We start from the raw sequence: 27,153 nt of genomic DNA, 5'->3' as shown, positions 1-27,153 counted from the left end.
AAATCTTGATAGTTTATATATATTTTTTGCTTTTGTTTTAATTTTTCATTAAAAAAGTCACTTTTCATTGAATTTCACCCATTTCTAAAGAATTGAATTTTCTCCAGTAATCCCTTTGCCCAGTTTATAATTCTTTTACTGAAAATTTAGTCTTTTATTTTTACAATTTACCAGATGTTTCACTGGGAGTCTGTATGTACACAAATACACTGGAATTAGAAATAGTCTTATAAATGCCTTGCTATCCTTGCCAGCGTTCAAATGTAGGAATCCGGCCTTTATTTTATTTATTTATTATTATTTTTTTACTTGATGTGGTTCATAACAGTGCTGTTTACCACACTGAAGGAAAGCTTCTCAGAACCAGGTGAAGTTATTCATCTCATTAAATTTATTATGGAATTAAAAACTAGTTATTAGGGGATGAAGAGATGGCTCAGCAATGAAGAGAAATTAATGCTCTTGAAGAGGACACAGGTTGATTTCCAGTACCCATGTCGCGGTTCAAACCATCTGTATTTCAGTTCCAGGAGATCTGACACCCTCTTCTTACCTCCTTCAGTATACATGTGGTGAATGTAGAGACAAACACTTAAATGTGCTTATACTAAGGATAAGTATTTTTTTAAATAAAATAAAATAAAATAAAAATACAATTTTAAAATTTGATTAAAGGTTAGGAAGATGTTTTAAGGTATACCAAAGAGAATCAATGGAAAAGTCAGACTTGTGAGTGAGGATTATGAGAATGAATGTGCACATGGAGGCAAAACTGGCTTCTTCCACAGTGGGGTAGGGATGTCAGTTCAGCTGATTCTCCGGCTGAGGGATTTTATATACCTACAGAAAACTGCTTTTCATGACTTTTGATTACCTGTAACTTACGGAGTATGACTGTAGCTCAAGGAACTGAATGGCTAGAATCCCAGAAGGGTAGCTCTGGGTACACCTGTGTAGAACCTTACTCCAGTGCACTCCCTCTTCCTTTGTATTGTGCTAAATGAAACCAAGTGTTAAAAGGTATATTGTTGGCTATGTGTGGAAAGTTCTTAAATTTTTTTTTTTGAACCATTATAGTACAATGTAGTATTTTAGTTTTCTAAAATTTGAGGACATTTACAGACAGTATTATTTTGAACCATGGTTACCAGTAAGTAAAGTACAACAACAGCTCCTGGAAACATGGGTCAGTCTCACAAGTTAGCGTCCTAGTCTTTGTGCTCTAACACCGAGGGTTCTTCAGGAGTGTGTTGTTAATCTGGGTAATAATGGCCTTGAAGTCAGGGTTATGAAATTAGTTCGGAGGTGTTAAAGTGGTAGTAAACATTGTTATATATCTTAGAACAGGGGACATTGGCGAGCTGGGAATGTAAACTGTTCAAAGCATTCTTCTGGGAAACAGCGATGTTGGAAAAACATTCTTTATCGTAAACCTATTTTCTTAGAGCCGCTGCTTTTGTGTCAGTTACTGTAACCTGCTTAGTCTTCATAGACTTGTGTATCCTGAATATTAGATAGAAAGCCACCTTTCGGATGTATTTTTGAAGCATCAGTCACTGGGTGTGGTGGCACATGTTGAAATCCCAGCATTTGGGAAGCTGAGGCAAGAGAATTAAGAGTTTGAGATCCTTCTTGGCTACAAAGTAAGTCCTGCCTCACTGAAACAAAAAGAAAGTAAGATGGGAGAGAGGGAGGAAATGGTTACCAGTCTATATTTCATACTCTGTGGAAAGCCTCTCCATAATAGGGGGTTTGGGAGGAAAAAACCTCCAATAGCAAACTGTATTATTTATCCATGTTTGCTTTGGGCGAAGGCGAAGAGAGACTTTGCAGCTGCCCCTACACCCTCTGTGGTCTTCCGTGTTGCAGCTTCTGCATTCAGTGCGGGAGACTCTGCGAATGATGTTCCTGAGTGTACCTGATACTCAGTTTGTCATGTGTAAATGGTTCATACACTCACAGTTCTTTTGAATTTTAGGTAAAAAGCATCAGAATGAATTCCAGCTTCTGGTAGATCAGGCCAAAAGAGGATACAAGAAAACTGGCAGAATGTCAGAAGCTACAAAAACAAGAAAAGATGGACCTGCAGAGAAACTGTCATCTGAATATACTGGTAAGACTTACTGAAAGTGTAGTAAATTCATCACTTTTTTTTTTTTTTACATTTATTTACTTATGTTGTGTATGCATGTACATCACTTGTGCATATTTGAGGAAGTTACAGGACAACTTGTGGGAGTTGGTTCTGTCCTTCCACCATGTGGGTTTCGTGATCAAACTCAGGTTGAATATACCCACTGAGCCACCTTGTTGGTCCTCTTTTTTTTTTTTTTTCTTTTAATTGTATAAAGAATTTAAAACCACTGGAATTTAAGCTATTTAAGCTGTGGGCTGGCTTTCCCCAGGGTCCGAGGATTGTTCAAGGTTCCTGAATAAACTGCATTGAAAAAAAAAAAAAAAGATAAAAAAATCAGATAGGGTAAGAAGTGGTTTGCCTCAATTGTACATGACCCTGGATTTGATCCCTAGTATTTTTCACACACAAAGATTAGAGCTCAGACCTCGTTTACCCTACTTGGATTACCCATGAAGTATGATTTCCCTTGTAAGCACAGTCATTTCAAAAACAATAATTTATGTTTTAGTGGCCCTGTACTTGATTTCTAAGAATTAAGTCATGAATATTAATTTCTTAAACTAACAAAATGCTAAATCATAAGAATGTGATTTCCTTTCTCCAAAACCTGGCATATTACTGTAAAATTAGACTTTCTAAAATTGACCATACATCTTATATTTCTATTGTATTTATTTTAAGAAACTTTAAGTTGGAGTGTTTGGAAAACAGATAAAACAATTAATTACCCATCATTCCTTTTGACTGACAATATTAGAATTCAACATGTAAATTTTCTAAACACAAGACCCTCTCATCCAAGTCACAGCCTTTTAAACAAGTTTAGATTATTATGGAATTTGTTCTTTTTTATACCAAGTAATTTATTTCTATATTAAGACTGACATTATGAATCACAAGATATTTTTACCAAATAAAAAATTAAAAAAAAAAAGAATTTAAAACCACTGGAATTTACTGAAGTTATTCAGTATTTGAAGTGGGCAAAAATATTTTTTAGATAAGGTTAATGTAGCAGTTGTTGACTGTTAAGTAGCTTATTGCTTACTTTGGAACAAGGGGAGACTGTCCTGAAGAGACATCTGCTGGCTGGTAAGTATGAAGCACCCCAAGCTCTGTAATTGACTGTGAGGGTATTTCCTAGCTGTAAGAGTTATTGCTGAAGATGCTAAGACAGCCTACCAAGAAAGACAGTTATTTTTGTTGTAGAACTCTGTCTGATGTTTACTTTGGATGAAGTGTTGTGATGAAGAGTCTAAAGGTAGTGCACTTGGTTTGCCAAAAAATTCAGTGCGTTACTTAGTTTTTTGATCCAGTTTTAAATTTGAGATTAATGTATTTCTGTTGCGAAGGCTTTGGACCATGAGAAGAACAGAATCATAATGGAGAAAGGTGCACAAAATTTTCTTTAATATTTTTCTTAATTGTGATGAAATGCATATAATATATATTTTAATAGCACAATTCATGAACAAAGGTGCACAATTCATGGCTAATAGATGCACTCATAGTACTTTTTAACAATCCATCTATGCCCCAAACCCTTTCAGCACACCCAGTACAAACTCTGTACCTGGGGCATCACATCACTCCCTGGTCCCCCACATATCCCTATCCCTGATCATCTATTTGTCTCTTTATGGATTTGCTTGCTTTGGAGACCTAATGCAAGTAAAATTATACAGTATCTGTCTTCCTATATTGGCTTATTTTTATTGTCCATCAGTGTTGTGGCAAATGTTAAAATTTCTTTCCTTTTTGTGGCTTCAATAGTATTTCTTATGTGTATGCAGCATTTCATCTTCTTATTGAGTTATTTTGCCTTCTTGACTATTGTGAATAATGTTTTTATGTGCATTAGTTGTCACCTATCAGCCTGGTTAAAGACACTGGTTTCATGGTTTAAGACCCTGCTTTCAGTTCTTTTTATTACATGCCTGTTCTAGTTTCATTTTTGTTGTTGTGATAAAAAACCCTGATCAGAAAAATTAAATAAATAAAAATAAAATCAAAATAAACAAAACCTTTGGGAAGGAAGGAGTTTATTTGGCTTCCAATCCCCGTTTGAAGTTTCTTATTTAGAGATGTCAGGGCCAGGAACTTGAAGGCAGGTCTGCTTTCCAACCAAGAGATTACTTCCAACCAAGAGATTTACTTCACAGTCAGAGAAGTCCAGCGGAACCATGGAAAAAGTACTGCTTGCTACTGGCCTCTCAGGCTACTTTATGCTCAGCTAGCTCTTTTATACAGCTCAGGCCTGCGTACCTAAGGATATTACTACCCATAGTGAGCTAGATCTTCTAACATTAAATAACAATCAAGACAGTCCACCACAGACATGGTCACGGCCAATCTAATTTAGGGAACTCCTCAATTGAGACTTTCTTTCATGTGGTTCTAGGTTGTGTCAAATTGATAGTTAAAGCTAGTCAGAAAGTGTCTAAGTGGAATTTCTGGTTCAAATGATAGTTCTGTGTTTAACCTTTTGAGGAACCAACAGATTATGCTACACAAATGGCTGCATCATTTTACATTCCAACTGGCAGTCCATGTCTCATTTCTCCATATACTGTCAGCACTTGATGGTTTTCTTTGTTGTGGAGACCACCTACTAGGTGTGTGTTTCCTTGTGGAAACCATGTGTATTAGTCAGAGACCTTTAGAGGAACAGAACTGACAGAATACACAGCCACACAGAGACAGAGACTCGAGGTAGGGGGTGGAGGTGTACTTATTAGAGTGGCTTACAGGCTGTGGTTTGGCTAGTCCAAAAATGGCTGTCTCCTGACTGAAAGGAGAAGAATTCAGTAATTGTTCAGTCCACTAGTCCATCTGGTTTTCAGCTTATGTTGGAAGACCAAAGAAGCAGTTCCTAATGCGAGTTAAGGAATGCCTCAGCAACAGGGTGGATGTACTTGCCAGAGAGGGTGAGGGAAGCAGGGAAAAAGCAAAAACTTTCCCTTTTCTCAGTCTTTTCATAATGTAGCCTGCCACCAGAAGGTGTAGCCTCGATTTAGGGTATGTCTTCCAAAAACTTGGGTTTTAGTTAATTCCATATGTAGTCAAGTTGACACGAAGTGGTGTGTCATCATGATTTGATTTTTATTTTTATAGGAAGTTCAGCATCTTTTCATGTACTTATTGGCTATCTTTTTTCCCCCCTGTTTTGGAATATATTTGAGCCCTTTGCCTACTTATTAATGGGTCTTTGGGTTTTGATTGAGTTTTTGGGGTTTCTTACTGTGGATATTTGTTCCTCATTGTGTATATATGATTTGCAAATATTTGAAGACACTCTGTATTGCCTTTCGCTTTCTTGGTAGTACCTTTTATGCACAAAACTGTTTTAACTTTTTATTATGTCCAGTTTATTTATTTATTGCTTGTACTTTTGGTGTTATATACATGAAGTCATTGCCAAATCCCCTGTTGTGCTAATTACTCTATTCCCATGAGTTCTTCCTAGTATTTTGTGGTGTCACCACTTAGTTTTAGGTCTTTGGCCAATTTTACTTTGCTTTTATCTAAGGTATGAGATGGTGTCCACCTCGATTCTTTTGTATGCAGATGTCTAGTTCTCAGTATTATTATTTTGAAGTCTTGTCTTTTGTTGTAAAATGCTGTTGATAGTTTCTCAAAAGCCAGCTTATCAGGCTGGGTGCATAAAGCATGTTCACAGTTCCAGCACTCTTCAGGAATTGAGTACAGGAGGATTATGAGTTTGAGGGCATCCTTGCGTACATAGCAAGAATCTGTTTCAAAAATAGAAAGAAGCCAAAACAAACAAAAACATAAAAAGGTTTATTTTTCTTGTCCTTATTCTGTCTGTTACGTTGATCTGAGTCTGGCCTTGTGCCTATTCCATACTAGTTTTGTTTGGAAGTTAAGTATGCATCAATTCGATTTTAATCTTTTTCAATATTATTTGGCTATTTGGGACTTCTTGAGATTGCATGTAAATTTTAGGATGAATTATTCTTTTCGCAAAAACCACTGTTGAGTTTTTTTTTATATTGGAATGCATTGACTATATGGGTAGCTTTGAGTAATATTGACATCTTAGCAAAATTACATATTTCAATTCAGGAACTTTTTTAAAGCTAGATTTTTCCTGAATCAACCTATCTATCTTTCTTTCCTTTCTTTCTTTCTTTCTTTCTTTCTTTCTTTCTTTCTTTCTTTCTTTCTTTCTTTCTTTCTTTCCTTCCTTCCTTCTTTCTTTTTCTTTCTTTCTTTCTCTCCTTCTCTCCTTCTCTCCTCTCCTTCCTCCGTCCCTCCCTCCCTCTCTCCTTCCTTCCTTCCTTCCTTCCTTCCTTCCTTCCTTCCTTCCTTCCTTCCTTCCTTCCTTCCTTTTTTTTTCTTTCTTTTTGTTTTTTGTATTATTGAACTCCTTATCTGTCCTCAGATCTCTTGGGGGTCTTTCAGGTGCTGGATGCTGCCTTAGTATATAACTCATGATCTTCGAACGGTTTGAATTTATTCTCGCAGTTGTTAAAGGATGTTCTTAGAAATTAATTTAATTCTTAAGAACTGGACTCAATATTTCCCACTATGAGAATATTTTCTGTTTATTAGTCCAATGTCTCACATAGAATTGGTTGCTTGTGCTTTGAAAATACATCTTAGGTGTATGTACGCTTATGTACTGCATACAGTCTCTGTGCTTCAGAGGTAATTGATGTTGTGAGGCTACATTTGCTTTTTGGTCATGGTATTTGATAACTAAAATGCCAGTTTGACTGCATTCTCCATAACTACTGAGTGATTGAATTTTCTTCATGATTGGTTTTCCTCCTTGTGGTGTCTTTATAAGAGGAAGTTCTGGACCTTCTGGGAAGTCACAGGTTAATGCCCTTCCTCTCTTCCTGATGAACAGCAGAGGATGTGGCTCTGCTTTGGCCATGACGGTTTGTTGGTACTCAGACAACGTTAGGAGTTTGCACTGAAGATGAATGCTGTCCTGTAGAACAAACACTGAAAGTCATTTCTGGAAATTTTGATTATATAAACTTGGAAAGGTAGTTTTGATTTTGTTTTTAAAGAATTTGTCCTATTCAATAAATTTTTTATTCTAACAAAACCTTAATAGTTGCTGGCATTCATTCACTCACTCATTTTCTGAATTCTCAGAACACAGATAGCACAGATAAAAATCCCCATAGTGTTGGCACACACTGTAAATGGAGGGTCCTAGGTATCAGACAGTCTGGCACAGCTGGTAATTTTTGTGCCTTTATTTTCATATATTTGCCTCTGCCAGCTTATCAGGCTGGGTGCATAAAGCATGTTCACAGTTCCAGCACTCTTCAGGAATTGAGTACAGGAGGATTATGAGTTTGAGGGCATCCTTGCGTACATAGCAAGATATCATATTCTTTCAAACCACTCTGCTGTGTCCCTGCATCTTTATAAAAAGAAACTTTGAAAACAATATGATGGAGTGTGTACAGAAATTTGTCATATGAAATGACAAGATTCCTTTCTGAATGGTTTTCCTTAGTGGATAGATTTTATTGAAAGGGTTCGGAGAAGTGTCCATAGATGTTCAATGTCATGTCATGTGCCAAACAGTAAGATTCCCTTAATGAGTCTGTTTGGTTAATTTGTCAGTGTTCTCTGATGAAACATGAAATTATTTCTTACTAAGCTGCTAATAGAAACTTCATTAGAATGGCAGTGCATTCTCATATCTGTTTTAAAATTTACTTTTAAATGAATTAATCCTGAAAAAGGTAAGACAATTAGTAGCAATTAAAGTGTCATTTCCTATTTCATAGTTTTAGAATCAATGTTTTTTACTTCTATTTTAAAAATAAAAATAGCCATATTAAGTGTTAAAGAAATATAAAGGATTATATAGGTTGTACATTTTAAGGTCCTCTTTAATTTTTTTCTTTGTATTTTATTTTTCCTTGTCAGCACAAGAAGATAATGTGAGCTTCTCAGATACTGTCTCAATAACAAAACCCATTCCTCAGTCAAAGTTGGACTCCCCAGGGCAGTCGGAGCCCGAGAGACCAGATGATTCTTCTAGTTGTACTGATATTCTTCTCTCCTCAGAATCAGATTCATGCAATAGGTAAGAAATGTGTAGAAATTGGTTCTTTTCAATTTCTGCTTCTTACGTTTCATAGTCGCTTTTCTGTTGTGAGAAAATACCTTGACAGAATCAAACTTTAAGGAGAAAGGGTTTATTTTGGCTCATAGTTCTGGGGTTCAGGCCCTCTCTCATGGTAAGAAAATCAAATGTTTTCTTTATTTTGTTTTGTTAATTTGATACAGCTCGTCCTGTGAATAGTTAGGAGAAGAAAGATAAGTGCTGGTGCTTAGTTGATTTTCTCCTTTTCATGGAGTCTACACCCCAAGTCCAGGGAATGTCCTGTCCACTTTTGGGGCGTGTCTTCCTGTTCCAGTTAACCTAATCAAGATCAATCCTCTTAGGTGTGCCTGGAACCTTCTCTCCTAGATATTTCCAGAGTCTGTCAGCATTAACCATCTAGAGCAGTGGCTCTCAACCTTCCTAATGCCGTGACCCTTTAATACAGTTTCTCATGTTGTGCTGACTTCAACCACAAAATTATTTCATAACTTTTTTGCTGCTGTTAGGAATCATAATGTGAATATCTGATGTGCAGGATATTGTGACTCACAGGTTGAGAAGCACTGATCTAGAGGATAGATTCATGGTCCATGTCAGTTCTCGTTCATTTATATGCTGGGTCATCTTCATAGCAATAGCAAGCGAGGATGTGGGAGACTAATGTAGCAGTCATAAAATGACTTTGTTTTCCTTTCCCCCTAGAGTTAGTTGATAGAGCAAGGTAGAGCAAACATGATAAACAGTGAGGGTTTTGTTGTTGTTGTTTTGTTGTTGTTCAAGAAAACATGTACGGGGCTGATCAGAAAGATAGTACACACAGGAAAGAGAAATTAACGATTACTTCAATGAATAGGATAGATTGTAAGTATTTTGAAAACTTTGTGTTGATTCTTTGTGAATTTCACATTATATACCCCAATCTCACTCATCATTCTGTCTCACATTTCTCCATCACCCATTTGCTCACTTCTTTCTCTTCCTTCATTCCATCACCTGCTTACTCACTTTCTCATGCTCCTGGCCTGGTGAGGGGACCGGCCACAGGGCCATGGTGTTATCTTGTAGCTTCTCAGTATGCCTGGGCCCTCAGATTCTTAAAAATTATATATTTAGTGGAAATTTTGAAAACGTTACATATGTAATTTTTACACATGTATTTCAGTACGGGTAGTGAACTTACTTAGGGCCTTGTACATGGTAGGCAAATACTCTACTGCTGAACTATGTGGCTGGCCCTTGGAAACATATTTTTAAAATATGACTGTATTAGTTAACCACCCCACCCGTCCGCCACAGCGAGATCTCACTATATGGTCCTGACTTGCCTGGAACTTTCTGTGTAAACCAGGCTTGCCTCGAATTCACAGAGATCTGCCTTTCTCTGCCTCCTGAATGCTGGGGCCCTGACTGAATGAAAAGCATCAGAGCAGTAGCATTCATGCCTTTCCTTTATCTTAGTGGGCACTAAATAAGACATGCTTACACATACTGTTTCTGCCATTCCTGCCTTCTAATACAGTGTACCCTCAAACCATGAGTCAAATAAATTTTCTTCCTTCCTCCTTAAGCTGCTTTTGTTAAGTGTTTTTGTCAGAAGAAAAATTTGGAAGCTGAGTGTGATGGCATATTTTTTTTTAATCTCAGTACTCAGGACAGAGGAAGGCAGAACCCTCCAGGCTAGCCACTGTGACATAAGAATTAAGAAACAGGTCGTCTCTTGGCCTAGTAGAAAAAGTAAAGGAAATATAGTTGAGGAGAAAATAAAATGAACTAGCCATGTGTTCATTCTGTTGCTGTAAGAAAATATCAAAGGCATTTAACTTATAAAGGAAAAAGGTTACTTTAAGTCATTCAACTATGCATGGTGGTGTACGCCTTTAACTCCAGTGTTTAGCAGGCAGATGCAGGTGGATCTCTGTGAGTTTGATGCCAGCTTGGTCTACAAAGTTAGCTCCGGAATAGCCAGAGAAACCCAGTGTTGGGGGTCGGGGGGAGAAGGAGGAAGAAAAGAGAAAGAGAAAAAAAGTGAACAAAACTCATTCAGAAATCCCAATACATGTTCAGTTGGCTCTCTTGCTTTGGCTCTATAGTGAGTCAGCATATCATAGTTTGAGCAGTGTGTGATGGAAACCACTTACCTCATGGACAGGAATCAAAGAAAGCAGGAGTTGGAGAAGAAATAGTAGACTTAAGGACCTTTCATGAGGTCACACCTCCTAAGGGTTCTACCACCTCCTACTAGCCCCAGACTAGGGATTTAGGGAACATTCAAGATCTGAACCACAGTAGAAAATGTTTATAAAAATATATTACGTTGTCCAAAGTGCTGTTGTAACTCACTGCTTATGGAAAGAGGTGAGGTGTCTTTTTACAATTACAGCTTTCTCTGCTCAGCTGCTCTCTCCTGATATCTTGTGGATCTCTGCCCATGCCTGAATCCCCTACTTCCTCCTTCCCCCTCTCTTCTCCTTCACTGGCTGCCAGGAAGTAAAGCCCTAGTCTCTTTCCTGCTCAGCATCTGGATGTTGAGCTGTTTTATTGACATATCAGGGAACAGTTGGGGAGCAGTGTTTCCACAACATTGAGACAGGAGATTCTCAGAACAAGGATTGCAGCCAGATATGGGGTCACAGAAATCAACATTTGAGTCTTTATACAGTGCACAATAACATTATGCCTACAGGTCTTGGCTCAGTTCAGACATAATTTTCATCATTTAATTGGAAAACATGAATTGATTTATAATAGAAGATGATGGTGGCCTGGCGGAAAGCTGACACAGAGTTCATGCCAGTGTCATTTAATGACTCTAAAATTTAAGTAGTACAAAACTTAAGCAGTACATTTGACTACCATAGTTATCACTATAGAATTCAGGAAAAGAATTCATAGTGGGAAGAGACTAGTCAAAACTTAATTTCATAGTAAAATCAAAGCCTGTCAAAGGTATAGGGTTTTTCTTTGTCTTTTACTTTTTGTGATCTTCAGGCAGCAGAGGGAAGGGAGATGGAATACTGTAGTGACTTTCTTGAGATCTTCTGCAACTCTAAAATTGCATCATCCTTTTACTTTTGGTAGTAGGGTTGGCAATCGATTTGAATGTTCATCTATTGCTTAGCATTGTAAGTCATAAACCTAGAGTTTTATTTATATTTTATATTGAAATGTTTCTGTATCTTTTGCATTTTTATAATTTTTTGACCTTTTTGTTGTATTTCTTATATTCTTATATGTATGCATGTGTATATGTATATATGTATGTATGTATGTATAAATGAATCTGAATAATCTTTAGGTTATTATTTTTGAATTTTTGGTTTTTTTTTGTTTGGTTTTATTTATTTATTTTTTGGTTGGTTTGATTTTTGAGGCAGGATTTTTCTGTGTATCCCTGGTGTCCTAGAACTTGCTCTGTAGACCGGCCGGGCCATGAACTCAGAGATCCACCTACATATGCTTCCTGCATGCTGGGATTAAAGGCATTCACCACTACCGCCTGGCTAACAGTTATTTTTTAACTTGAAAGAAACACTATCTTTTGGCATGGTTGGAGAAATATGAATAAGGTCTCCAGATTTTATTACTGTAGCAGTATTCAGCTTCTTGATTCTGATAGCTGTGTGCTCCAGTTATTGTATGGATTAATTCTTAGGAAAGGCACACTGACAGATTAAAGAACATTTACAGCAATGCACCAAACTTAAAAAAAAAAAACAAAAACAAACTTTTGCAGTTTACATACTGTGTGTGTTGTGAAAAATAAAAAAAATCAAATTAACAGAATAAAGTTTAATAATTTAATGAGGTTGAAATTACACTAGCACATTCATAAATGTGCCTTCCACAGATAGGCATATGTGTAGGTAGATGGATACTTTATTTTTTAAACAGTAGGACTGTGGTATTTTTAATATTTTTCTTTATCAGGTAAATGTCATGTTGTTGTGGGGCAACTGTGAGTAGAAATATGTAAGTTTTCTTTCTCCCTTGCAGCTGTTGTATACAGTACCAAACTGACCATGTTGAGTGAACATGTTAGTTTCCTTTGTTGTGCTAAAGCAGTATTCAGGCTCATGTAACATGGAAGATTGACACCTGAGAACAGTCTTAAGATTCAGTATGTGTATCCAATCCAAACAGTTATTATGATAAAATGATCTTTATTGCTAGGTTATCTTGTAAGTACTACTTTTAGAATTTATGTTGTTTATACTATATTGATCTTCTTTTGCAGCTTGAAAACAGATAAATAATAATTTCAGATTGTTGTACAGTTCCTTGCTAGATGATTTCCAGTTCAAGAGACTTGTCCAAATTTCTGTAAATTAACTTACTGTTCTCATTAATCAAGAAAAGAGTGCTTTTGTTCACTGATTCTTGGCAAACCATGGACACTGCATTTTAATTGAAGGCTAAATTAGAAGAAAAGATGCTGTTGATTATGACCCTAGAGAAGAGAGATACAATCTTCATATGAAGGAATGATTTGTGAATTGAGTCATACTTTTTCTTGGAAGAATCTTTAGATCATTATTTTGAAAAAAATTTTTTTTCTTTTTTAAATTTGAGAGACACCATCTTTTGGAATGAGTGGAGAAATTCAAATAAGGTGTCTGGATTCTATTACTATAGCAGTATTAAATTTTTTTAATTTATGATATGGATTCGTTCTTAAGAAAATCATCCTGATGAATTAAATAACACTGCCAGCAACGTGCTCTCTATGGTTAAGCATTTATTATAAACAGACAGATAGCTGTGATAGGCTGTTAACAACTGGGATATCTGGGGGCTTGTAGGTTTGAAATCATTAAACTTTTAAAAGCCATTTAGCAGGTTGCTTCTTTGCTTGTTTTCTTTTCTATTTATGTGCCATTAAAAAAGACAAACAAAGTCTTTTGAAAAAAATTCATCTATAATGAAAGAATTTTGGTTTTTACACTGTAAGGGAAATGGCTGATTTTACTTTCGGATGTGTTCTAAAAAGGAAGATTTATGCTTTAACAATTGCCTTTAAAGTAGTAACCATGAGTTTACGTAGGGTGATGAATATGGTTTTCATTAAATTTGGTAAACCTATGGTCAGAGCCTGCTGTGCATGGTTGTCTGAGTCAGTATATTAAAGAGCACAACAAGAGTTGTGACTTTTAATGATTATAAAGATTAGCTAATACCATGATTCTGGGTCAGGTTTGTAGCCTGCTCTAACTTAGGTAGGTGAGCCTTCCACAGATGCAGAGGGCAGGCCATAAAAGAATCTGAGTCAATTAATACGTGAATGAATAACATTATAACCTTTCCAAATCTGCCTGCCCCCCCCCCCGGGGGGGAAGGGAGGAACACAGTGGCTTCTTTTTTGGTGTTAAGCACAGCATCTTTATGAACAAAATTCCTCACAAGTATAGGCCCAGAGTATTGGTCCCTTAACTAAATAGCACTTAGCTATTGGCTTGTGTTTTCTAGTTTCATAGAGCTTTTCTTCATTTTCAGTCATTTCTGAAAGAGCTATCTAGAAACCTGAGAGCTACAGAAAAAAAACAAAAACAAAAAAACAAGAACCCCCAAAACCTTATTACCACCTTTTTAGAAAATGTTAGTTTTTAAATTCTAACTTTTCTTAACTTCTGAGAAAAATGCAAAATAATGGAGATAGCTTAAGGGAAAAAAAATGACTGGGTCATTCATCAAAGGATGTTGTTGTTCCCATTGGCTCTGGGTAAGGGCAGATGAGTGCATTGCTTAGTGAGGGGAATGGGAAGCACTTTCTAAGTAGCCAGTGTACTCTCTCATAGCCAGAAGGGTACGTGATAATATGCGGTATGGCTTTACTCAGGCCTTGCGGTGCAGGTCAAAGCAGTGACTATATCCCTAATAACTATTGTTGGTGAATACAGGAGAGCATGATTTTGAGATGAAAGGATCAGAGTGTGTCTCTTGATGTTTCAAAGCTAATGGGTATTTCAGGAAGTTTTTGGTCTCATGAATAATCCATAGTGTTTGTGTTTCTGGCCAGAGCGTCTTGGGTAATTCTGTTACACCAGTCAAGACTACAAAACTACAAAACTGCCTTGTTCTGGAGGCAGTGAGCTGTGTGCGCATCAGTGGATGCTACGCTAGTACTGGTAGGGCTCTAAGATGTATAATCTTACCCCCTTGGAGATGCAGAAATGAAATGTTCAGGAGTCAGGTTATTCAGGAAGTAAGTGACAAAAACAGATTTAACCCAACTGTTTGACTCAAGCAACCCAGCATTTTCCCTGTGAAAGAAGTGTGTACTTAGCCCTGAGGGAGCAGACCTGACAGGAGGATTTGACTTTCTTCTATATAGGGAGTAAGAAGTGAGGTAGGAAAGGGAAGATAGCATTTAAGGTTTAAGTCATCAAACCAGATACCATTGTTTTCTGAGGTTTTATCCTGGGCAAAACGGGCTGGTTTAAAATTCTTGGCTAAGTTTTCATGTGGGGTTAGGGAACTTGTGTCATTGTCCCTTGGAGCTGTTCCCTACTGCTTTCAGCCCTCATACTGGGCACAGTGCATTGCAACAGTGAGGCCAAGCCTGGCACCCTGAAGGGATGGGGACAGGGCACAGAGGACATCTGCCTAGGCTGGGTAGTGATGTTAACTAAAGGTAGGAATAGGGTTTTGGCTTTGGTACATTTTGTAAGTACAGATGGGGCTTTTCAAGCTTAGTCTCTGCCTACAAGAAGGGAATAATGAATGTGGATTTCTAGAGCTCCTTGGGCTCTGTAGCTTTGTGCACAGTTGTCTTTGCTGCCCAGAACAGAGCATAGAGATGCCTGTGGGCTGTTGAAGAAGTTATAGTATAGTAGGTGTGTCAGTCAACACACCTACTATACATGTCTTGGTTTCTATGATAGTACCATTGTCCTGCAAAAGGAACCAGTGATCCTTGTAGAAATCTCTGTTTCTTGGACTGGTACTAGAATATGCAAGATAGAAGGTTTTGTAGTGTAAGATAGCAAGGAAGTCCAAAAGGACTAAAACATGGATGGACTTTTTATAATAATTTTGTTGAGTTTTATATAAATTATTGCCTTGTTTGCCTTCTCATCAGTCTTAAAAGCAGACCTTCACATTTGTACAAATCCATGGATTCCCATGTCATACTGATTCTCTGTGAAGTTTCTGTGAGCCCATCAATTTCTTTCATCAGGAAACTTTAAAAATTACAACTTTTATTATTCGTTTTATATTCAAAATTCTTACCATTGCCATCATTCTGGAAATCATGCTAAAAAAAAAAAAAAGACTTGTTTTGTGCTGTCATGTGATTTCTGATCATTTTCCAAGGTTCTGGCATGGTAGCTGTTACATTGGGTTTTAGTTGACAAGATAATGATTGTATGAGCCTAATCTTTTTAGAATTTTTTTAGTGTGTGTGGTATGTGTTGCATGTGGATATGTGCAGCTGCACACATTGGTCCACATGCTCTTGTGTGGTTGTTCATTGGAGGCTAAAGCTTAATATCTGGTGTCTTCCTTTATGGCTCTCGACCTTATGTTTTGAGACAGGGTCTCCCAATGAACTTAGAGCTTATTGATTTGGCTAAATAGGCTGGACCATGCTTAGCTTTTACGTGGGTTCTGGGGATGTGAATTCAGGCCTGCATGCTTATATAAACAGTGCTTCAGTCACTGAGTCCTCTCCCAATCCCATGCTTTTTTTTTTCTTTTTGAAATCAGGTCTTGATTTGTAGTCCAGGCTTGCCTTGAATTCATGGTCATATTCCTGTTTCAGTCTTTTGAGTGCTGGGATTACAGATGTGCCATCACTCCCCAGTTAACTTCATGAACTCTTGGTTCAGACAGCCAAGAGACTCAGGCATTGTACTGTCACTAATAATCCTGTTTGTGAGCCTTTCCTGTAGCTAAAGTTTGAACTTTTAGAATAGGATAAGATCTGACAGAAGAGTTAATTCATTCAGAGACCCAGTTGACAATTATATAAATACTTGTTATGGGCCTAACACACTACTTATGCACAGTAGGTATGGTCAAGGTTTAAAATCAGACATTCTCCCAGACTAAGAAAAAGGTAATTGGATAAATACAATAATATTTGATTGGTGTTTTTATGTGTGAGATATAGGATGTTGAGAAAAGGGCAGCTGATCTACCTGTGGGGACATTAGACCCCTGACTGGAATAACAAAGGGAAGAAAAGCTTTTCCCAGCAAAGCAGAGCATTGGAGGCAAAAAATGGAGAAAACCTTAAATTTCCAGTGAGATGGGGAAACAAGTAGGAACTGAAGCCATGTTTGGTGAATAGCATGTGTGATGCAGTGAGCAGTGCTAGCACCATAGTCAGACACCTACCTGCCTTTGAGGCCTGAATGTTGCCCACCAGCTGAGTAAGCCAACTTAAAGTGCATTGCTGTTTATCAAGCACTTTCCAATCTTGGGAAATTCTGGCCCAAAACTAAACATGTACTTAGTTTGATTCATAAAAATTAGTTTAATTTTTTACTGTTGCATAATTTAATTATTTATTCAGAAATATGAAGAAGAAAAAGGAGTAGCTAAGAGTGTGCTTTTCAGAATACTTTGACAAAAGTTGTAGAAACTGAAACAACTCCTAGTTCCTTCTGACTGTTAGACATACAGTAACAGTTTGAATCAATATTCCCAGGCCCCCCAGGTGATGGCTAGTTAACAGCTACTCTAATTTACTTTTAAAAAAAAAAATCATAGTTTCTTCATTCTTGTACTGGTGTATAAAATTTGATGGGTAAAATGATATCCCATTTACCACATCATACTGTTGGAATGTTTTGTTTTTAACTGGCTGCTTGGGATTTTGTTGTTATAGTCACTGTCACTCTTTTTCTTTTAAGTCAGAAAAGCAAGTATTACAAGGTCTTAGAGACCCTGAGAATCTCAGGAAAAGGGTGAGTTAGTATAAATGCAAATGTTTTCAAAGTAGAAAATATGTTGAGAAGTCATAAATACAATAACTGCTTTCACGGATGAAGGACGGAGGTCGAGGAGCTGATGCAGCTCCTCTAGAGCGATGCCTAGGCCATTCTTTCATTCCACCCCAGGCATTCCCTCATAACAGTGTGAGGATTTTTATCTGCTACATTTTAGACCACTACTGCTTTCTTGGTTTTTAAGAACTGAACTTCAAGTCTCTGGAGAAAGAAATAGAAGAAGGTATCAGAAGATTGAAAAATCTTCCATGCTCATGGCTTAGCAGGATTAACATAGTAAAAATGGCCATTTTGCCAAAAGCAATCTACTGATTCAGTGCAGTTCCCATCAAATTACCAACACAATTCTTTACAGACCTTGAAAGGAAAATTCTCAACTTCATATGGAATAATAAGAAACCCAGAATAGCTAAAACTATCCTCTATAATAAAAGATATTCTGGATGTATCTCTATCTCTAATCTTAAGCTGCACTATAAGGAAACAGTAATAAGAACTGCATGGTACTGGAATAGAAACAGACTGGTGGATCAATGGAATCGAATAGAAGACCCAGAAATAAACCCACACACCTATGAACACCTGATTTTTGACAAAGATGCCAAAACCATTCAATGGAAAAAAGATAGCATCTTCAACAAATGGTGCTGGTCTAACTGGATGTCTACATGTAGAAAAATGCAAATAGATCCGTACTCATCACCCTGCACAAAAGTTAAGTCCAAGTGGATCAAAGACCTCAACATAAAACCAGACACACTAAACCTGTTAAAAAAAAAAGTGGGGAAGAGCCTTGACCTCATTGTCACAGGAGACAACTTCCCAAACAGAACACGAACAGCACAGGCTCTAAGAGCAACAATCAATAAATGGGAACCTCATGAAACTGAAAATCTTCTGTAAAGCAGAGGACACTGTCGTCAGAACAAAACAACTGCCTACAGATTGGGAAAGGATCTTCACCAACCCTATATCTGAGAGAGGGTTAATATCCAGACTATATAAAGAACTCAAGAAGTTAAGCAGCAACAAATCAAGTAATCCAGTTTAAAAATGGAATACAGAACTAAACAGAGAATTCTCAATAGAGGAATATTGAATGGCAGAGAAACACTTATATAAATGCTTAGTCATCAGGGGAATGCAAAGCAAAACGACCCTAAGATTTCACATTACACCCATCAGAATGGCTAACATCAAAAGTGCAAGTGACAACACATGCTGGAGAGGATGTGGAGAAAGAGAAACCCTCCTCCATTGCTGGTGGGAATGTAAACTTGTACAACCACTTTGGAAATCAATCTGGTGCTTTCTCAGACAACTAGGAATAGTGCTACCTCAAGATCCAGCTATACCACTGCTAGGCATATATCCAAAATATGCTCAAGTACACAAGGGCATTTGCTTAACCATTTTCATAGCAGCTTTATTTGTAATAGCCAGAAGCTGGAAACAGCCCAGATGCCCCTCACCTGAGGAATTGATACAGAAATTGTGGTACATTTACACAGTGGCATACTACTCAGCAATTATAAATAAGGAAATCATGAAATTTGCAGGCAAATGGTTGGAACTAGAAAAGATCATCCTGAGTGAGGTATCTCAGAAGCAGAAAGACACAGATGGCATATACTCACTTATAAGTGGATATTAGACATATAATATACAATAATCATACTAAAATCTCTACATCTAAAGAAGCTAATCAAGAAGGAGGACCCTGGGTAAGATGATCAATCCTCACTCAGAAAGGCAAACAAGGACAGGGGAAGTGCATCATTGGGGTCACTGAGTGCTTGTCACTCCCCAGCATCTGGGAAGGTCTGAGACTGGGGCCTTCTGTGGCCCTAACCGGGCTCTCCCTGAGTGGAGAGGTGAGTTCCCAGAGAGCAGGGCTCCACGTGTGTGTAGACTGGGCAGGAAATGCCCAGTGGGCAGATGTCTCCCTCCCCGAAGCTTGAAACAAACTCATCGCTAGTAGAGAAAGGCAGATGGGATAGACATCGGAAGAGGGAGAAAAGAGGGAACAAGACAGGAGCATATCACAGATGGCCTCTGAAAGACTCTATCCAGCAGTGTATGAAAGCAAATGCTGAGACTCATAGCCAAACTTTGGGCAGAGTGCAGGGAACCTTATGAAAGAAGGGAGAGATAGAAAGACCTGGGGGGGACAGGAGCTCTGCAAGGGGAGCAACAGAACCAAAAAATCTGGGCACAGGGTTTTTTTCTGAGACCCATACTTCAACCAAGGACCATGCATGGAGATAACTTAGAACCCCTGCACAGATATAGCCCATGACAGCTCAGTGTCCAAGTGGGTAACCTAGTAAGGGGAACAGGGCCTCTCTCTGACATGAACTCAGTGGCTGGCTCTTTGATTACTTCCCCCCGAGGGAATGGGGTGCAGCCTTACCAGGCCACAGAGGAGGACATTGCTGCCAGGGCTGATAAGCTAGGGTCAGAGGGAAGGGGAGGAGGACTTCCCCTATCAGTGGACTGGAGGAGGAGCATGGGAGAAGAGGGAGAGAGGGGGCATTGGAAGGGGACAAAGTGAATAAATTGTAATAAATTTTTAAAATGAAAATAATAAATAAAAAGAACAGCCATGTGGGTTCTGCTTCCCTGTAGTCTGTTGTTTTCCCATTTTTACGTTAGCTTGATGATAACTAACTAACACTCTGTTACTCTTTTCTTGGAATAGTTGTCTGGGTACCTCATAGTAGGTAAGGCAGAACTAATTTGCATGGGTCTCTGTTCTTTATCCCTCCCACACAGATAGATTCTTGAACATGGTACATAGTAAACTGCTGAGTTTGCTCATTTCTATTGATTGTACCAAGCAAGCAGAACACATCATTCTTGTATCTCAGGCATTCAAGCGTTACAGATGATCGCTTTCAGTTGCAGAGGATTATTTTTTTAGTTGATTCTCCAGAAGCCAATTTTAGAAGTCTTAAAAATGTCATTATGTGCTTTTCTTGTTGTACAAAGCATACTTTAAGGTGTCATTTATAACCAATTATTGGGAGTATGTGTCATATTGTACATAAAATATTAAAACATCAGATTATTGGAAACTTAGGGTAAATACAGTTTGGGAGAAATGGTTCTTTCACAAATTTAATGGCCTAGTCTTAATACTTCATTTCTTAAAGGAACAGATCGCCAGGGAAGCTAAGTGTCTAATGACTGAGCTGCAGTCATGACAGTGAGACTTAGAAATCTTTTCCCTTTTTGGACAGATCCTAGACTGGAGTCATTCTGCCCATGCTGATTCAGCTCAGGGTAGTTGACATTGGCAAATTCCACTTGCACTGTTGCATTCATATTCTTAGAAGAAAACAGCATGAATTTAATTGTCCTAGTACCATCTTTGTACTAGGCCCCTCCCTCGTTATCAGAGGAACTGCAGTGATAGGAAATGTTCATCTTTGGAATGTCCTTGTTCTATGATTCTCTAGGGGTTGGTGCCCACAGACTGCTAGGCACTGTCACCTACTGTTGTGATCTCCTTGTCTTTTTGTGCTTGATTGTTATTTGCATGAGATGTTCATTCCTCTAATGGTTTAAAACAAAACAAAAACCAAAGTGATAATTTATGGTTTTGTTTCTTGGCCCATTTAACTAGAGAAAGTTTGGTACTTGTTTGAAATATTCAGTATTTAGATAACTTACGATGATTTCTGTAATGGTTTGAATATGTATGGCCCCCATAGACTCATGTGTTTGAATGCTTGGCCCATGTACGAGGAGTGACATTATTAGGAGGTGTGGCCATGTTGGAGTAGGTATGGCTGTGTTGGAAGAAGTGTGTCACCTTGGAGGTAGGCTTTGAGGAAACAGTGTGGAAACAAGTCTCCTTCTGCAACGTGTGGATCAAGATGTAGAACTTTCAGCTCCTTCTGCAGCACCATGTCTGCCTGGACACTTTCATGCTTTCCACCAGGATGATAATGGACTAATCCTCAAACTGTAAGCCAGCTCCAGTTAAATGGTTTCCTTTATAAGAGTTGCCATGGCCATGGCATCTCTTCACAGCAATAAAACATTAAGACACTTTCTTTTATATCAGGTAGCTGATCTCTCAGAGATATTGCTTTTGTTTAAGTTTCAAGCTAAACATGAGCACAAATATTTAGTTCTATTTCAAACTTGAATTCTTTCAGAGAACCAAGAGAACTCCAGTATTTGGAAATAACTTAATGTCTTCTGATTTCCTTAAAAAGAAAGTAAACACTCAGCACATCTATAAGAATCACTGACCCAAAAGGAGTGCTTCTCTTCTTTATTCAGTGTTTCTAACTCTTTCCTTCAGCAGACTTAGAAAATGCTAGTGTTTTGGTAGCATGTCAGTATTTAAAAAAAAAAAAATGTGATGCTGGAGTCTGACAGTGCTTGCCATGGGCTTCAGCTGCCCAAACTTCATAGGGTACTAAGTTATGCCTGGTGTGCTGAAGATACACTTACTGAAATTGATACTTCTCTCAAAGAAAAAGTAAAATCGGAAAAGTCCCAAACACAAAACATCCATGAAAAGAGGAAACCTGAGAATAATAGGAATAGATGAAAAAGAAGATTCTAGGCTCCAAGGTCTGGAAAATATCTTTAAGAAAATCATTGAAGAAATTTTTCCCAACGTAAAGAAAGATGTCCATAAACATACAAGAAGCCTTCAGAACACCAGAAAAGAAACTAGACTAGACCAGAAAAGAAACTCCTCACCTTCATAGTCGAAATACTGAACCTACAGAACAAAGAAAAACTATTAAAGGCAGCAAGGGAAAAAGGCCAAGTAACATATGAAGGTAGACGTATCAGAATCACACTGGACTTCTCATCAGAAACTATGAAAGCCAGAAGGGCCTGGGCAGATGTCATACAGACTTTAAGAGACCACAGATGCCAACCCAGACTACTATACTCCGCAAAGCTTTCAATCAACATAGATGAAGATACAGTCGCATCAAGCCTGAATTTCATTTGTTTCCTTGAAGTCCATGTACTTGGCAGTCAGTTGTCTTTGTTCCATTGTAGGAGTTAGCTCAGCCATTGGCACTGTGCACCTAGAAAGATGTGGCATGTAGAGGGTAGTTGAATTTCTCTCACTCATTAGTTGAATTTAATTTGATTTTGCTTTGCCAGCCTCCCTAGGTTAAATAGTCATGTATTGGGATTACTTTGTAAGCTAAGTATGAACTTCATTCCTGTTGTTTTATAAGATGGTATAAATATGTTCTTTTTATTACCTGTCATTTGGGGCCTTGTCGTCTTAGTTTTCTAAATAGATCTCCTATAGCTCAACCAAGCTCTGTTTAGCTGTGCTTTATCCATGAAGCTTTGCAGTTCGTTCTCTGGTAAGATTCGATAGAAATGTAGGGAGGTATATTAACTCTTGCAGATGAATAGTATTTGACTTTCTGCTTCCACTTGTTGGAACAACATGGTTGGCAAAAATAAGATGAGCTTGGCATTCCTGCCTCCCCTCCACCTCCTGCTGTCCCATACTTTAATTTTTCTGTGCCTTTGCCCATCTTATAAATGGTAAGAGACTTAGAACTGGTCTGAATTAAAGTTAGTGTGTATAAGGTGATTATCACAGTGGTTGGTAATAGTAGCTACTCATAAAAATGCTAACTTTTGTCATTGAGTGATTTTTGTAAAAATCTGTGAGTGTTGACTATTTTATTGCATCATAGCTAATAGCTGTCAATAGTAACACTAGCTTCTTACTAGGGTATTTCAAGCAGTATATAGTAAGCAATAAACTATTGGCTTACCCTACAAAACAGATTGCTAAAAGTCATGCTTTGAAGGATTCATGCTAGTGGGCAGTGTTTACTGAAAGATCACTTTCCGGCAGATTTTATGCCCTTTCAATGAATACTCAGTTTGTGCAGAGGAGGTTATTTTTTTAATGTTGCATATTCTCAACTACTTAAATTATTGCCACAATGAAGATACTTGGAAGTAAGTAACTATTAGAAAATAGAAAATTCCTCAGAAAAGGGGAACTCCCTTTCTCATCCACTCCAGCTCATCAAGTTGCTTCAGGACTGAGCATATCCTCTTTCCCTGTGGCCTGGCAAGGCAGACCTGCCAGGAGGGAGTGATCAAAAAGCTAGCAAGTGAGTCTGTCAGATGCAGTCCCTACTTCTCTTACTAGAGGACCCACATAAAGCCTAAGCTGCCATGTGCTATATCTTTGTAGGGGGATGAGGTGAGAGGGAGGGAGGAGGGGTAGACTTGGGAGGGGAGGAGGGATGGGGCTACAACCAGGAAGTAAAGTGAATAAAAAAAAATAAATTAATTAAAAAAAGAAAAGAAAACTTTAGGATGGGAGTAGACACTAATGGAGAGACATGAGGTGGTACTACTGGGTAGTCACTCTGCCTAATTATCTTTGTAATACCTGAGTAATTTATTTAGTCCTGAGCACAGAAGACTAATGTTGGGTGGAAGCAATAAATCTTGTTCCCTACTTGCAAGAGCTTTGATGTTTAAAAGCACTGTGGTGCAGGGGTGGTGGTACATGTCTTTAAACCCAGCTCTTGGGAGGCAGAGGCAGATTTCTGTGAGTTCAAGGCTAACCTGGTCTACATAAGCAAGCACCAGTCAAACCAAAGCTACAACGTGAGACCCTGACTCAAAATAAATAAATAGAATAAAAAAAGAAAATAGAAAATTCCACTTAAGGAACCTTTAATCTACAGGATTTTTATAGCAAATGTTTGTGTTTTTCCTACTGTGCAGTACCCTGTGTACTTATCTGCCAAGCTAGATAAATAACAGGCTCTGATGATTTTGCACCTGGTGTCATAGAAACAGTGGGAATCAAAGATTAAAGTGGTACATGTAGTGATCAGGTTTCCTGGGGCAAATTGAAACATTGCTGTGACAGTATTTTGGAAAATCTAGGCTCAAACCTGTTCTCTGAAAGTGGAGAAAGCATTGATTGAACACTTACTATGTGCCAACCTCCACACTTAACATTTAGTGTGCTGTATTAATTCATTTTAAAAATATTCTTGGAAAATACATGTCCTGACCCTATAGACACAGGCTTTGAGGTTTAGAAAGGTTTCAGAAGGTTGCACATTCAATGACAGGAACAGGAGTCTATCTTAGCAGTGCAGTGATATCTATGCATGTATGTGCCCTGCCTCCCCCACCCCCAGATAACTTTAAATCATAGCTTTAGAGGAATATTTGACATATTTCAACTTTGGTAGTAAAATCTTCACTGTTAGATGAACTTGTATGCAGAGAAGAAAATGGAAATAACTTTTTCTTTAGAAGTAATGTTCACAGAGCCAAGTGAAATTCTCAGCTCTTCCAAGGTGCATTAGATTAGGTCATCTTTCTCAACTTTGAGCTGAAAAATAAAGTCTATGTGGCATGAAAATTTAAAGCTACTAGAATCTTCCAGAACCCAGGCTGTGAATTTAGAATTTAAGATTCATGTAATTGTTAGTGAGACTTTCTCACATATGATCTATATAATAATGTCCACAATAGCTAGACAGATGATGACATCAGAGGACACAATTTCAGTGTTCTTCTGTAGTTGTGCTGTAACTCTTATGTGACAGACCGCCTGTCTGTCCAGCTTCTTAGATCATAGTCTTCCAAATGTCCAAAACATAGTAGAGACGCTGAAGTTTATGCACAAATTCCCTGCTTTAGATGTAAAAGTTATGTTTATGTAGGATTGTAGATGCCCTGACCCCGTGTGTATCAGAGTGAGTGATTAAATTTTCCCTGAGGATTATTTTTAGATGTTTTAACAGTATTTTAGGAGAATTTTATATCTTCAAGGCATATTAAAATGACTAAGACTTCAAAAATACTAATTGCTTCTGTCTACAGGAAAGAAAACTTCGAGTGGTAATTTTAGTAACATTGACTTATATGCAGTAGTCTGTATAAAATCCTAATTATGAGACTCAATGCTTAATTTCTGACATCTGGCTTTTTGGAAGGACATGGTGAATGCATTACTTTGGACAGGTTTGAACAGATTTTCTGGGATTGCTGTTTGTTCCTGGCAACTCTTAGTATTCAGTGGTGACAAAATTGAAGTAGTAGATGTAGCATAGGCCTTGAAACTTCCTAGCAGATGAACTCGACACTTTCTAGATTTTATATCAGTCAGTTTTTTATTTTTTGATCATTCTCATGAGAGTCTAAGATATACTAGAAAGAAAGAAATGAGAATTGAGAACAGTGGGTAGCTGCCGTCATGGCTGAACATTTATTGAAGATGGGGAAGCAACTTTGTATGCTTGCTGAATCTTCCATCTGTTTTCACTGAGGAATTATTTCGGAAGCCTCTCAAGTGTGTACACACTTTATTTTCTCTAAAAGCCTCTCAAGTGTGCACATGCTATATTTTCTTTAAAAAACAAACAAACAAAAAAACAGTGACTGTGATGGTTGATCTGAAAGCACCTAGGGAAATGATCACAGACTACCTACTGTTAAACAGGTCCTAGACCAGCCTGACTTACCTGGAACCCACCTGGGTTATAATTTTCTTTTAAGTCTTTTAAAGTGTTTTTGGTGGAAGAGGTATTGGCCATGAAGCAGACTTTACTCTTTCTTTTGACCACATGACATTAGCCAGAAATATAGTCAAATAATCTCCGCCACTCCCAGAAATACTACCAGATATTTTGTCCAGAAAGTGCTGAGGACAGGAAGAAGGTAAATGGCTGCAGGGTTTTTGCAATTAGAACAGTTACTGCATAATAAGGAGGAGCCAGAGTTGAGGTTTTATGACCAGAAAGGTTTAAAAACTACTTCCATGGGAATGGCAGTGGCAGTGGACATGAGCCTTCCCCAGTGAATGGTCTACCTCCCACAGAGTAATAAAGTTAGTGAAATCAGCTAAATGACCTGCAGGGCTCTCTGCTTTGCATCTTCTTCTAATAAAAACTCAATTTCAGTAGTTGTTTAATAGGAAAAAGGTTTGTTACAAATCCGTGTTGGGTAAAACTGACTGATGAAGAAGTGGTCATTGTTCCAGAATACACTAGCTTTTGAGAAAGGGCATTTCTCAGTGTGAAAGAATAGTAGATACTTGGGTACTATGGCAGGCAGGGTCAGGGGTTTCCAACACAGGACCTAATGGAGTAATTGCAGTTTACATGTAGGTAATTGACTGTAGACAAGGTAGTATCCTACAGATGTATGTGCTACCGTTTTAAAAATTGTACGTGTCCAGTGCTATAGGAACAAACACAACTAAAATATTGCTGAAGTTACATCTGCTCCTTACCTGAAGTTGTTATTACGAGTGAGCGCCTTGTTCTCAGATGCCCAGGAAAGGAACTAGAAGTATGGGGAAATACATGCAGTGTGACTGGAGAGCCTCTCCACGGAGACCCTGCATGAGGCTCCTTGAGAATCCAGAGGACTGGGAGCAACACATGCAGTGAAACATTTGGTGCAAAGCTGTGCTTGATGATCCCTGTGGCCTCTCTTGTCAACGTCAGAGGCAATGCTGCTTCAGTGAGGCTTGTCGTGAATGGTTGAACATGCTTCGTTGACACATTAAATCTTCATAATTGAAAGCTTTTGTTATTTATTAATGTATCATTACAGACATGAGCATTTAATATTTTCAATCCTGCTGTTTCTCACCTTACTTTCCTCATTCTGCTAAGTGACATTTGTTTTTGAATGTCTTAGATGGTTTCCATGACATTCAATGTAGAATTTCTAGAGAAGTACATTTCATAATGGTGGACATATGACTTTTCTAAAGTAATTTTTATTGAGTAGATGAGAACAAGATGCTAAAGCCTTCAAACAATTTTCTCTTTTAAAGGACTAATTGGTTCCCCTCTGTGACCTTGTTTTTCTTGCACCACTAGAGAGTGTGGCATTTTAAGCTAGGTCACGTTTTTATAACACATTTCCATTACTAGCTCTGCTCACATGCACTGTGTTTTACTTTATGTTGG

At 38.0% G+C, this 27,153-nt stretch overlaps 1 protein-coding gene across 8 annotated transcripts in view; it reads left to right on the top strand.

The window, feature by feature from the left end:
* The window catches only part of Rad18 (RAD18 E3 ubiquitin protein ligase), an 84,139-nt gene that overhangs the window by 39,862 nt on the left and 17,124 nt on the right, over positions 1-27,153 (top strand). For all 8 annotated transcript variants that reach the window (XM_021636484.2, XM_021636482.2, XM_060383891.1 and 5 more), the window contains 2 exons: positions 1,979-2,113; positions 8,057-8,216. In XM_021636484.2, coding sequence (XP_021492159.2) covers positions 1,979-2,113; positions 8,057-8,216 — 295 coding nt within the window. The remainder of the gene's footprint in view (positions 1-1,978; positions 2,114-8,056; positions 8,217-27,153) is intronic.

Source organism: Meriones unguiculatus, chromosome 5, assembly GCF_030254825.1.
Source record: "Meriones unguiculatus strain TT.TT164.6M chromosome 5, Bangor_MerUng_6.1, whole genome shotgun sequence".
Classification (NCBI taxonomy): Eukaryota; Metazoa; Chordata; class Mammalia; order Rodentia; family Muridae; genus Meriones; species Meriones unguiculatus.
Note: the sequence above shows the minus strand (reverse complement) of the source record. Positions and strands in the feature narration are given on the sequence as shown.